At 39.3% G+C, this 12,683-nt stretch overlaps 1 protein-coding gene across 1 annotated transcript; it reads right to left on the reverse strand.

The window, feature by feature from the left end:
- Nucleotides 1–114: 114 nt before the first annotated feature.
- Nucleotides 115–11,810, reverse strand: kcmf1 (potassium channel modulatory factor 1). The gene is made up of 7 exons (XM_044174159.1): nt 11,599–11,810; nt 9,556–9,723; nt 9,154–9,293; nt 4,854–4,955; nt 4,536–4,719; nt 2,796–3,090; nt 115–1,761 (listed from the first exon to the last, which is right to left on the reverse strand). Exons 1-7 carry the CDS (start codon nt 11,612–11,614, stop codon nt 1,497–1,499), a joined length of 1,170 nt encoding a protein of 389 aa, XP_044030094.1. The 5' UTR covers nt 11,615–11,810; the 3' UTR covers nt 115–1,496.
- Nucleotides 11,811–12,683: the final 873 nt, after the last annotated feature.

The following is a 12,683-nucleotide window of genomic DNA, read 5'->3' on the forward strand; positions in this document are numbered from 1 at the left end:
GCAAATGTTCCCATCTTCTCTCCTCATGCAGACAAAAAGATTTTAAATTTATGAAATCATGCCAGCTAAACAAACATCTGTGGAATCACAACAACAACACAAGGTGCAAAGGTGTGATGGTCTCTTGGTTTCATCAAAAGCTGTGTGCAGTTTATATTTATTGTACTCTAAATTTACATTTAAAAAAAATGTTTGCCCATGTCTTAGAACCATTATGAAAGTTAACGCACAAATTCAATATACATCTCATTGTATTTTACATAGAGGGTAAAAGTATAGGCATGAAGGTGGCATGATTCATATCAAGGCTCAAAAGAATCAGAAAACAAACATGAATAAATAGAAAGTGCTAACCTTAGCAGAAAAAATAAGAATGCCTTCTCTTTAAAAAAAACAAAACAAAACCGCAGCGTGGAAAGTCTCAAGCTCCCGTTAACCAGCAAAGAAATTCATACAAGCCGTCTAAAGCACGTGGTCTCACTGGGCCTGTCTATAAGCAATGTGAATGCCAGAAAATAGTGTGAATGAGCAATGGACATACTGTAGTTGGGCGTCTGTACTTATCTATAAATTATACTGTGCCTAAACAGCTTATCACTAAACATTAACATCTAGGAAAAAGCTCTTTTCTTCTGTTCCTAGTATACATTGGATGCATGTGGTCGGAGCTCTGCTGCTGTCAGCACAGCATTCGACATATTCAGACAGTCGTCACAGAGAAAAGGCATTCTGGAGCTGAGAGACACACACATACTGCAGCATTTCTTCAGAAGCTACTGCTGAATCCAATTGTTTTCTCTTCATTATATATACTCAAAGCAAACCTAACAAAACATACTGTTAGTGTTAAATTTCCGCATGTCAGTTTTGTAAATTACTAAATTTTCAATACTTAACGAGGTTTGAAATAACCATTTAAAAACAGTTGAAAGCTTTGGGATATTAAAAAAAAAAACAAATTTTAATGACAAGGTCATTAAAAGTCATGCACGCGGCAAATAACTGCATGCAGTAGTTATGGTAACCCATCCAAGCACTTTTTATTTATTAATAGTCATAAACACACAGCAGCTTCATCAGAGGAGCCTATGCACTCTTGACTTGTGAATGTGGAGTATTTATACGGAGAGCCGTTTGCATGTCACAGGAAGCCAAGGTCTGCCACAGCTGCCTGTAACATTTACCTGATAAAGAAAAGTTATGTGGATTGATTATCAACTTCATATATATTTTATATATATATTTATATATTTCTCTTCTCTCGCTTGCTCACTCAGTTGCTATTTCGCACTCGCACATTTATCCCACTTGCTCTCATTTATTTTTGTTTACAATGTAACAAAACTGGTGACAGGCCTGAAATTACAATCACCAAAAACAAACTCAGAAAATAGAGGAGGGAGAAAAGAGGGTGATGCCAGGGAGGACTGCTGCTGTTTGCTGCCCATCACTGACAGTTGCAGCAGAGAGGACACAGTCTGCTTGATGCTCGGACATCAAAGAGGAGGCGGCGGAGGCTCCTTCGCCGTAGAGCTGCGCTCTCTAAGCTGGAGGTTCTCCAACGCCACATCTAAAGGCATGATATCCACACAGCCCATCGCTCCGAAGTCAGCGAAGTCTCGACGCTCTTCCTCATCAGAAGAAGAGCTCTCTTCGTGCATCAGCGTAGACAAAAGCAACTCCTGGACAAACAGGCTGCGGTCTGCGCGCTCTCCTTCTAGAAACTGCCGCTCTGCTTCGGACATCTTAGGTTCATTTAACCTGGGGAAAATAGTAAACATTAAATTTAAATTCATTCAGATGATATGCATCTCCAGTTAAAATGTTTTCTGTTCTAAATAAAAAACAGACAGGGAACATAAGATTGTCTATTTCCTGTGTTAAGTTGTGACTTCAGAGTTGGGAGGAACTACTTGTTATTTTGATAGTTGACTAACCTGAAGGTTTGAAGATTGAAATTTACTTGACTTACAACAGAAATTATTACATTGTAGTTTGCAATTAAAGATCAGCTTCAATGTCAGAAAATGTGTTAACAAGTTATCTACCAATAATGAATTGATCCTTCTGACAAGTATCCAAAGACTATTAAAAACACATCAATGAGCCACACTGTTGCACTGCTGACATGTTGCTTCATTACGATGAACACGGGCACTGCAGTTTATTTTGAGTCAATTCCGCAAACAGTCCTGCTGCCGTAAATACTCGCTAGTGCACTAAATCCATAGCTGAAAATAGTCCCCAATAAATGCTCTATGTTTTCTGTTTGAGAAACATTTGCTACAAACTACACTTCAAAGTTGTTTTAGGAAAATATTTAGCCTTTCATAAAAACGTAAATATATATTCAAGGTCTGTTTTGGGCTTGGGGCTGAGAGAGGAAAACCGGAAGGTACTGAGAGCTGCACTAACGCATCGATGGTTCTGGTCTTTGAGCGGGATTTTGGGATTTGTTGACAATAACAAAAACATAAAATATCACTGAACTTATCCTTTGAGATCAACAGAGTAACTTAACCGTAACAAGACACACACGATCTGTGCCGTTAACAGATTTATTAATGGTTAGCTTTTCACCAGTTAATAATCAAACGATTTATAACCAACAGTATTAATAGAAGTCATTATTATGATTCTCATTAAAATTGTATCATCATATGAACATTTGTCACTATAAAACGCGGTGCAGGCAAAATTAACCATCAAAAGGGCTTTGAATTGTGTCCATCTTCAATTGTGTTCACTGACTGTTGTAACCCAAACTATAAAACTGACCGACTGGCCACACTCACCGTGCTAATAGGAACTGGGAGCTGTGGGACGAGGATGAGGGATTGCTTTCACCCACAGTGGCAGTGTTGGCAGTTCCTGTGTTGGGTGGAGGGATGGTGGTGCCAGAGTTGCCTGGGTTGTTGCTGCGTCGTGTCGCGTGGCGGCCTGTCTCCACTTGCTGTCGTGCTGCCTGAGCCTGCTGCCGCTCCAACTGCAGTTGCATCTGGAGCTGCTGGAGCTGGGAGGCTGAAGGCCCTGATGAGTTTATTTGCCCCCCTGCTGCACGCCGCACACCTGACAGCTGAGACAACAACTCTGCAGGAGACAAAAACAGGCTTCACTGTTGGCTGTTTCTAAATAAGTCATGATTTCAAAAGACAACACTAAGGATACCTGTAAGAAGATATGAAGGACAGAGAAAAGAAAGAATACAGGAATTCCATAACATATGGTCGTGTATACTGTATATAATGTAATATATGGTCATTTGACAGACAAGCAAGTGACCAACATGATTTAACAAAAACCTGCTAGGACTATGATCAGCCATTATGGGTTTGGTTGATATCTTTTCTGATTTTTGTTTTCTACAAGATGAGGAAAGAAAAGATTAGAGATCATAAAATGTGATCAGAAACATAGATTGATTACACAGTCACTGGTTTTAGCATGTGTGTACACTGAGAAAACAGTGCCAAAAATTCAGGTGACACCAAAATATAGATTTTATAAAACTGCCTTGACCCAGTAACATTTAGGTAAAGACAAAAAAATCTGTTTAGTAGGAAATGTCCGCCTGCTTTGTATGACGTGTTATTATGAGAGGACAGTTAATCCAAACGACTAAATATAGATACACAAATACAAACTAAAGTCCATGCAAAAGGCAGTTTAAGCTAGTATCTGCAGTTTGAGCTATGCTTATGTACACACTTGGCTGTTACAAGAGTTAAATATTACAGCGGCCCCGAAGGACAAAAGACATACAAAAGCACAAACATTGAGTAAAGGCGCTCCAAATCCAAAAATGTTACAAGCTGTGAAACACATACAAATGTGGAAACATTAAGACACATTTGTGTTTTCACTTTTTAATGTGTTTTACAAATTGTAGCATGTTTGGATTTGGAGAGCATTCCCTTAATGTTTGTGCTTTTGTATGTGTTTTGTCCTTAGTGGCCACCGTAAAATATGCCCCGGATGGTAAACAATTGTTTTTAGCTTAAGTTAAACTTACTGGTTAGCTGAGAAAAAAAATTCCCATGTTAGATTAAAAGGGGGCTTTTGTTTGTATTGTTCTTGACTTAAATTGTTCACATTTATGAGACTACTCAACCTGACTGATGAAAACATAATGCACTCCACACCATAATGATGAGAGATAAAAATAAAAGTTACTGTTATACTTTTATTGTAATCATTATCATTACCCCTGAGTTTTATGGTTAGAATTATTTAATGAGATTTCTGTATGCGCAAAGATTTGATAAAAATGCTGGCATAAGGGCAATACATACAAGTTATCTACACAAAGAAAATATTTTACCAATTTTAGATAAGTAATGTTTGAAGCTACAACTGGCTAAAAAAGTTCATGTTTTACCTGTAGATTGGAAATAGATGGTTATCAGCCATACAATGAAGGGGTTTTGATGGTATATAATTAGTTTTTACCATCAGATGTGTACTAGTGAAGGATCCAACCCCCAATGTGAAGAGTATAATCTGCAGAGTACACCAGTATAACCCCTGATTCTCACCTGCGATTGGGTCCATAGCCTCTCTGTTACTGGGTGTGTAAGTGGAGCTCTGTGATGAGGAGGATGAAAGTCCCCCTGTGGAGCCACTAGTAAAGTGCATATTTGTCCGTCGTGCTCTGGGGCCGCCTAGTCCTCGTCCAGGGTGGAACATCCTGCGTACATGTCGAACACTGCTGGACTCATCGTAAAAGGGGACTGTTAAGGGTAAATGCAGTAATGTGACACAATGTATGGTATCAATATTTTGTGGACATTGAAACAATATACGTAAACACATCGTTATGTAAACACTAGTGTGTGGAGACACAGAAAGGATATTAAATCTCTTGGCGCTCTGTGCTCAAGTGTGAGGTGAGCTGTGAAGTCATCTGTGACGTGGTTGGGGTCCCCTCCTGGCAGGGCAGCACATATTGGACAGATCTGAAACGAGAGAGCGTGAGAGGTTTCTGTTTGAGATGAATGTTCTTTCGCTGAACAAAATTTTGTCATGTCCATCACCCTACAATGAAACAATATAGAAGTACTAAGCAAAATTGAAAAAACGTAACTTTTTTAAAGAGTAAAGTTTTACACTGTTCAAATTTTGTTAGTGTGCAGCATCGTAACAAGTGGCACATCTGAGAGCTATTGTACATGCTTACTAAAAGTTTAGACTACAGGGCTGTTTACAAAATACCCAATTAAGTGAGTTAAAAGAGTACGATTCAGCATTGCACTCCTATAACATTGCTGGACTAGTAAAAAACAAAAACAAAAAACGATTTATCAAAATCAATGCACCCACAATGCAATTCAACCACCAACAGTTCAGTCAGATATTCGGATGTAACACACTAGTAGCGACTAATGTAGCCTCGAGCCTCAAGCAGATATGAGGAGCGAGCTACAGAGGTCTGGTGAGCTCACTTCTTTCTAACTCCACACCCCCAGATATTTTTTCAGTTTCAAAATTGTAGTCTTCAGCCCCAACTGACGCTGACTCAAGTGACATCACTTGAGGCAATTTATCAACTTCAAGGCTTTATGCTACTTTTTTCCCCACATATGCAGTTGCACTCCCCAAAATCTGTAAACAGACTTTGATGTGTAAAATCGGTGGAGTTCCCCTATTAAGACGAAAAGGGTGGTCATGAGTAAATACTTAATGTACCAATATGAGCAGATTTACAAATTATTTCAAAGACTGCACAATGAGACAATGTGGACATGTTTATTGACTGAGCAACTCTGACTGAAGAATGCCTTAAAGAGGTACAGCCCCTTGTCTCTTTTGTGTAGGTAGTAGTATCATTTAACTGTGGTTAAGAGTGATGATAATCTCTGAAGTGGACATCATATGGATTTAAGCCCAGTAAGACCCACTGAAATCAAACCAGTGCTTCAACAATTGGTCAAATTATTGATTAATGAATACATCACCTTAGACTGTGGGAAATTTCTCATTGTTTTCTGACAAAGTGATTAATTGTGAAAATAAGCCTGCACACACCGCAGTGCAGACCATGAAACTTTATTCATACAAAAAAATTTCTCCACAAATGAGTCCATTAAAACAATTACTACATATCACATTCTTTTTCTCACAGCGCCTGTATCACAGCACGTACACACCAGAGGCTGATGTGCATCAGATTCTCAATGTAACACCCTTGCAAATTACATCCTGTACATTAACTGCAATATACAAACACAGCAACAGGTCAAAGAAACACTTCCTCTTTAACTGCTGTCTTGTTTCTGTTGGCACCGTTTTTTTTTGGTTCATCTATGAAATAATATCTGAAAGACAAGGATGGCATTATTCTATACTATACTTATTGTTAATGAATCCCACGAAAAGACTAAAACCAATATTCAGCTGATCCCACTAACAAGTATTGCTTGTGTAGCTAATCCCTGACATACAGTATATTATTCCTCTGTGTCATACAGGTCCATTGTTGTCTAAAAACTATTAAAAACACATGAATGAGCCACATTGTTGCGCTGGGTGACATGTTTCTTCCTTACGATGAACACACAGTGTACTTTCTTTTGAGTCATTCCCACATACACCATCCTGCTGCTGTAAATACTCACTAGTGCACTAAATGTGTGTTAATCCACAGCTGAATATAGTCCCAAACAAATGCACCATTTACTCCTGTTTGAGTAACATTTGCTAAAAACTACAGTGCTCAGCTGTTTTAGGAAATTACTTACAGTTGTGGTCAAAAGTTTACATACACTTGTAAAGAACATGTATGTCATGGCAGTTTGAGTTTCCAATAATTACTACAACTCTTAATTTTCTGTGAAAATTAAGAAAATTAAGTGTAATCATTGGAGCACATACTTCTTTGTCACAAAAAACAGTCGTGAAATTTGCTTCATTTATGACTTTATTATAGATCTTCTGAAAATGTGACCAAAACTACTGGGTCAAAAATATACATACAGCAATGTTAATATTTGGTTAAATGTCACTTGGCCATTTTCACCTCGATTAGGCGCTTTTGGTAGCCATCCACAAGCTTCTGACAAGCTTCTGGTCGAATCTTTGGCCACTCCTCTTGACAGATTTGGTGCAGTTCAGCTAAATTTGTTGGCTTTCTGACACGGACTTGTTTCTTCAGCAAAGTCCACATGATCTCGATGGGGTTCAAGTCAGGACTTTGGGAAGGCCATTCTAACACTTTAATTCTAGCTTGATTTAGCCATTCCTTTACCACCTTTGATGTGTGTTTGGGATCATTGTCCTGTTGATACACCCAACTGCGTCCAAGTCCCAACCTTCTGGCTGATGATTTTAGGTTTCCCTGAAGAATTTGAAGGTAATCCTCCTCCTTCATTATTCCAGTCACTTTCTGTAAAGCACCACTTCCACTGGCAGCAAAACTGCCCCAGAGGATAATACTACCACCACCATGCTTGACGGTAGGTATGGTGTTTTGGGGGTTAAACGCTTCACCTTTTCTCCTCCAAACATATGTCTGGTCATTGTGGCCAAATAACTCGGTTTTTGTTTCATCTGACCACAGAATTTTCCTCCAGAAGGCCTTTTCTTTGTCCACGTGATCAGCAGCAAACTTCAGTCGAGCCTTAAGGTGCCGCTTCTGGAGCAAGGGCTTCCTTCTTGCACGGCAGCATTTCAGCCCATGGCGATATAAAATACGCTTAACTGTGGACACCGACACCTGTGTTCCAGCAGCTTCTAATTCATCGCAGACCTGCTTTTTGGTGGTTCTTGGTCGACTCCTGACCAATTTTCTCTCAGCAGCAGTTGATAGCTTGTGTGGTCTTCCTGATCGTGGCAGTGACACAACTGTGCCATGCACTATATACTTTCAAACAATTGTTTGCACACTGGATCTTGGGAGTTGTAGCTGCTTTGAAATGGCTCCAAGTGACTTTCCTGACTTGTTCAAGTCAATGAGCCACTTCTTCAGATCCATGCTGAGCTCCTTAGACTTGCCCGTCATAGTGTTTATGGTTGAGTCTAATGAGTATCAAACGAGCCCTATTTAAATGGACTCAGACAAGTCACCAGCTGTAGACAATCAGAAGCACTCATGAGAAGTTAAAGAGGTCATGTCACAGAGCAAATTTGATTGATCCAACTTTCTACATCACCACAACTGATTGTTGAAGTTGCTGTATGTATATTTTTGACCCAGTAGTTTTGGTCACATTTTCAGAAGACCTATAATAAAGTCATAAATGAAGCAAATTTCATGACTGTTTTTTGTGACAAAGATGTATGTGCTCCAATGATTCCATCACAGAAAATTAAGAGTTGTAGTAATTATTGGAAACTCAAACTGCCATGACATACATGTTCTTTACAAGTGTATGTAAACTTTTGACCACAACTGTAGCTGTTCTAAAAAGTGAAACGATATATTAATGAGTGTTTTTTGAGAATTTGCATCCTTAGTAGGAACAAATGGCCTTGGGGCTGAGCAACAGACAAGGGTGCGTAGTTGTAAAGTATTGAGAGAGGGAATAACACGTTGTTGAGTTTGGTCTTTTCATGGGCTTCGTTGAAAATCAGAAAAGTACAGAATAACACCAGCCTTATCCATCAAATCCCCTCACTTTTACACAATGACAATCTCTGTTCTATTGGAGCACAAATACTACTAGTTGGCTCTACCTGTGAGCTACAAGGGTCTCTTTTTTCCATCACTAGTGGTGATGGAAAAAACTGCTAGTGGAGCTGCCGTTGTCCGATAGACTACCTGTCAGCCAGCCAGGCAGGTGTCAGCACTGTCAGCAGCACCCTGACCCTCTGCCTTGCTTTGCTCAGTTTACTCAGCAATGGACAACGCTCTGCATGTACATTCTGGGAAGTAATTTTAGCTGACTGAAGTGCAGCGCTCAACAGCTATAGCAAACTAAACTGTAGTGATGCCGGCAGACGAGAGTAGAAAAAAAAATATATCCATCCATCTAACAACATCAGTTTACAGTAGGTCAGTGGATTGCAGAAGTAAACTAGGCTGCTGGAGCTGCTTACAGCAACAAAGACAACATTTGAAAGTGTTGTGGACATTACTGAGACATTATTGATGACTAATACATAAAACTACGGTTTAAAATCTGTAAACGTATCCTTTAATGTGTGTGGTATACTCACCACCTCTGTGGAAGTCTCTGCATGTTCTGAGGTGACATGCTCCTGTAGGGACGTCTCTGTGAAACCCATCTTGCCACAGTAAGGACATGTGAATGACTGGGGTTGCTCTACTGAAAAAGTGTCTCCTCCATAATACAGGTCTGCAAGAACACAGTAAACAAAGGAACTGTTATTGTCAATAAATATTTTAATTATTAATATAGATATATGAGCCTCAGTACAAAATTATGCTCAATAAGTCATTAGGCATGACTGAAAACATGATGAATGATTTGTAATCACACAGCGGGCTAAAGCACAGTTATAAAATATAATATTCATGGCATAACACAGGCCTGCTGAATATGTGTATGATCAGTAAGCCACACAAGTTTCTATCTGGGCTTTCAGGCAGGTCCTTACCATAGTCTACCCTGGTTAATATACACTGCATGGGGTGCTCTGTGGTATGTCTTGTTGTTGTGGCTCCGCTCTCGTAGCACGATGCACACAGGTCGTAGTCGTAGCAAATTAAACACTTGAACCGTCTTCCTCTAAAGTTCCCTTTTAAACATGCATCACAGCTCACACCTGCAAAAGAGAAAAGAATGTAAAGTCAAACATGTGGACCTGACAATAAAGTTACAAATTCCTTATAACTGCACTGACTGTGGGAAAGCAATCTCTATCTGTAGGCCAGTCTCACTTACATGTGTTTTGGAGTGGCACCAACCCACAAGTGCCAGCAATGAAGAACTCTGGCATTCCAGTAAACTTCACAAGCAAGGTCTCAAAGAGGAATGCCACACACATATGAAGCATCTGAAAGCTGTTTTCATTACAGCTTTTGTTACTCATTTATAGCACTGTCCACACATTTTAAGGTAGCATGTTGCTTTTTGTACTTTTCTATATCTACATAAACTAAATTGGTCAAGAGAAAGAGAATGTCAGCCTTTTCTATATTCTCCAAATAGCTTATTACTATTACTATAAGCCATCATATCAAATATTATTGCATCTTTCTGCTTGTCCACTCTTTACTACATGATTACAGTGAAGAACTAATCAAGCACTAGCTTACTATTCTACAGATACAACCAGTTATTTTCTATGACACATCATAGTTATCATTGTACACAATATTCCAACTCCTGCCTCACTGACATTTCCTTTGAAGGGAAAAAACGCCTTATTTGGCAAACGTTGGTAACACAGTAGGTAAGCAAGTATTGAGGGAATTTCCTCTGTTAAGATTGATCTGACGTCTTGCAACAAAAAGCTTCAAAGTATAATGAGAAAACCTCCACAAAAGGTAAGATTTAGGCTACTAACCAAACCCACGATTGAACAAACAAATCAACTGGCAATATGCAGTTATCAGCTCTACGTGTTGATTAAAGGTTGGTCGCACCACAGCAGGTTTTTACAGAGGCTGACAGGTATTAGTACCACCTGAATAGTATAAAAAACCATGTGCCTTGCTCATGTGATTATACAACCCACTTAAACAAGGAATTTTGACTGCCTGGAAGATCACTGAGTGTCCTCATGTCAAAGACTAGCCTGGCCTCTCGGGACAATTTAACAAGTTACCAAGCAGCTGTGTTGTCCTACTTTAAACAAGGTAAAGCAAGTTACTTAAGCATTCCACTTTGTCCTATTGGAGCTATCTCACTATTATACTCATGTTTGCCATATTTAACACCGTAGCAACTTCTGAGGTAATTAAACAGTTTAACCTCCTGTCTGGCCTGCTACAACTAACGTTATATGGTGACTGATGTGAGCCACACTTAAACTCCCATCTGGTTTGCAGTTAAATATACCGTAACTTAACCCTAGCTAGCTAGTAGCCTGCCAGCTAGCTAACTTGGTGACTGGTTTATGGTCTGAGGCCTCAGACTTTCTGTCTTCTTGATGACAGTGCATTCGCTAACAACATTTGGTTATGTGACCAGACGGGACAGTATGGCGCTAACATTACAGCTACGGGTCCTTAAATTAACACGTTACCCAAAATGTAAGCAAAAGATGATAATAGCTATATTATAACATATCGTAGTGTACATCTAATGAAGTTATGAGCGCCAGTATAAGCAACATTAAGTCGCAGCTACACCAACGACTCCTTATGTTAGCATACATTAGCCTGCTCGCAGTAACGCAGTACCTAGCAACGGCTAACTGCTAAGCTCCGCAATGTTGCCGTATCATTGCGAACAGGTTACGAGTTAAGAGAAGTTACAACCGTTTGCCTCAAATTAGGAGACGCGATAGAGATATATGTACACCAGAGCTGCTGATAGCGAGCATGTGTATGTTGGGACAACTCTGAAAACAAGCCGCGAAAAACGCAACACCCCCTCTTACTTGAATAAACACTTAGCAAAGCTAGCTGAGGAGCTAGCTGCTCAGGTAATGTAGCCAGCAACCAAGGCGCTGTGGACCTGTTTATCAACTCACCCTCATGTCGGGACATCCTACAAACAGCGACACAGCCCCTCCTCGGGCTCCCCAGCGCGATTAACGGGGAACGATACAGTCTTTTAGATACTAAGCTGAAAAAAAGCCTTCACCCTCGCCTGTTTTTCGAGCAAGATGGATCCGGTAGCAGCAGCTTACAGTTTGTTCTGCTTCCCCTCCCAGAGTCTCACTTATCGCGAAATATTGCGGCTGAACACTAGCGGGCGCACTCCTCCATGGAGTCACTCGGGCCGTAAAGTGTGTGATGTGGGAGTTTATTGCCCTTATCTTCGTCTCGCAGGAATTTTACCTCCAGCAATGGGATGGCTCCTATGTGAAAACCTCCTTATCCAGTAGTGGAAGAAGTTTTTGGATCCTTTACTTAAGGTAAAGTAGCAATAAGACCGTTTAAAAATACTCTATTACAAGTACACAGTGCCAAGTAGGCTAAAAGTCCAGCAAGTATTACAAGGTTACAAAGATTAGTAGCAAAATGTACTTTGTTTTTTATGTAGCCTATACATTTTTTCAGTGGTGGAAAGTAACTAAGTACATTTACTCAAGTACTGTACTTAAGTACAATTTTGAGGTACATTTTATGCTACTTTATACTTCTACTCCACTACATTTTGTAGGCAAATATTGTACTTCTTACCCCACTACATTTATTTGATAACTTTAGCTACTTTGCAGATCCAGATTAATAATACAAAATATAATTAACAAATAAACGATGATGATGTAGTATTTATTATAGGTTAAAATATGACAAGGCTTTACTGGTTTAGTCTATGAAGTAATTTAAATTAGCTCCACCTTTACCAGCTGAAACTGTTAAAGTGATGAACACATTAATGTATCAGTAATTATCATCTAATAATATAATATACATTATTTTGAAATGAGCCAATCTGCATAATGACTACTTATACTGTTGGTACTTTAAGTATATATTTTGATGGTAATACTTTCATTCAAGTAAAATTTCAAATGCAGGACTTTCTATACTGTGGTATTACTAGTTTTACTTTAGTAAAAGATTTCAACCACTGCATTTTTTAAATTGAGAGGATGTAGTGGGATTT

This window comes from Siniperca chuatsi, linkage group LG18 (genome assembly GCF_020085105.1).
Source record: "Siniperca chuatsi isolate FFG_IHB_CAS linkage group LG18, ASM2008510v1, whole genome shotgun sequence".
Taxonomy (NCBI): Eukaryota; Metazoa; Chordata; class Actinopteri; order Centrarchiformes; family Sinipercidae; genus Siniperca; species Siniperca chuatsi.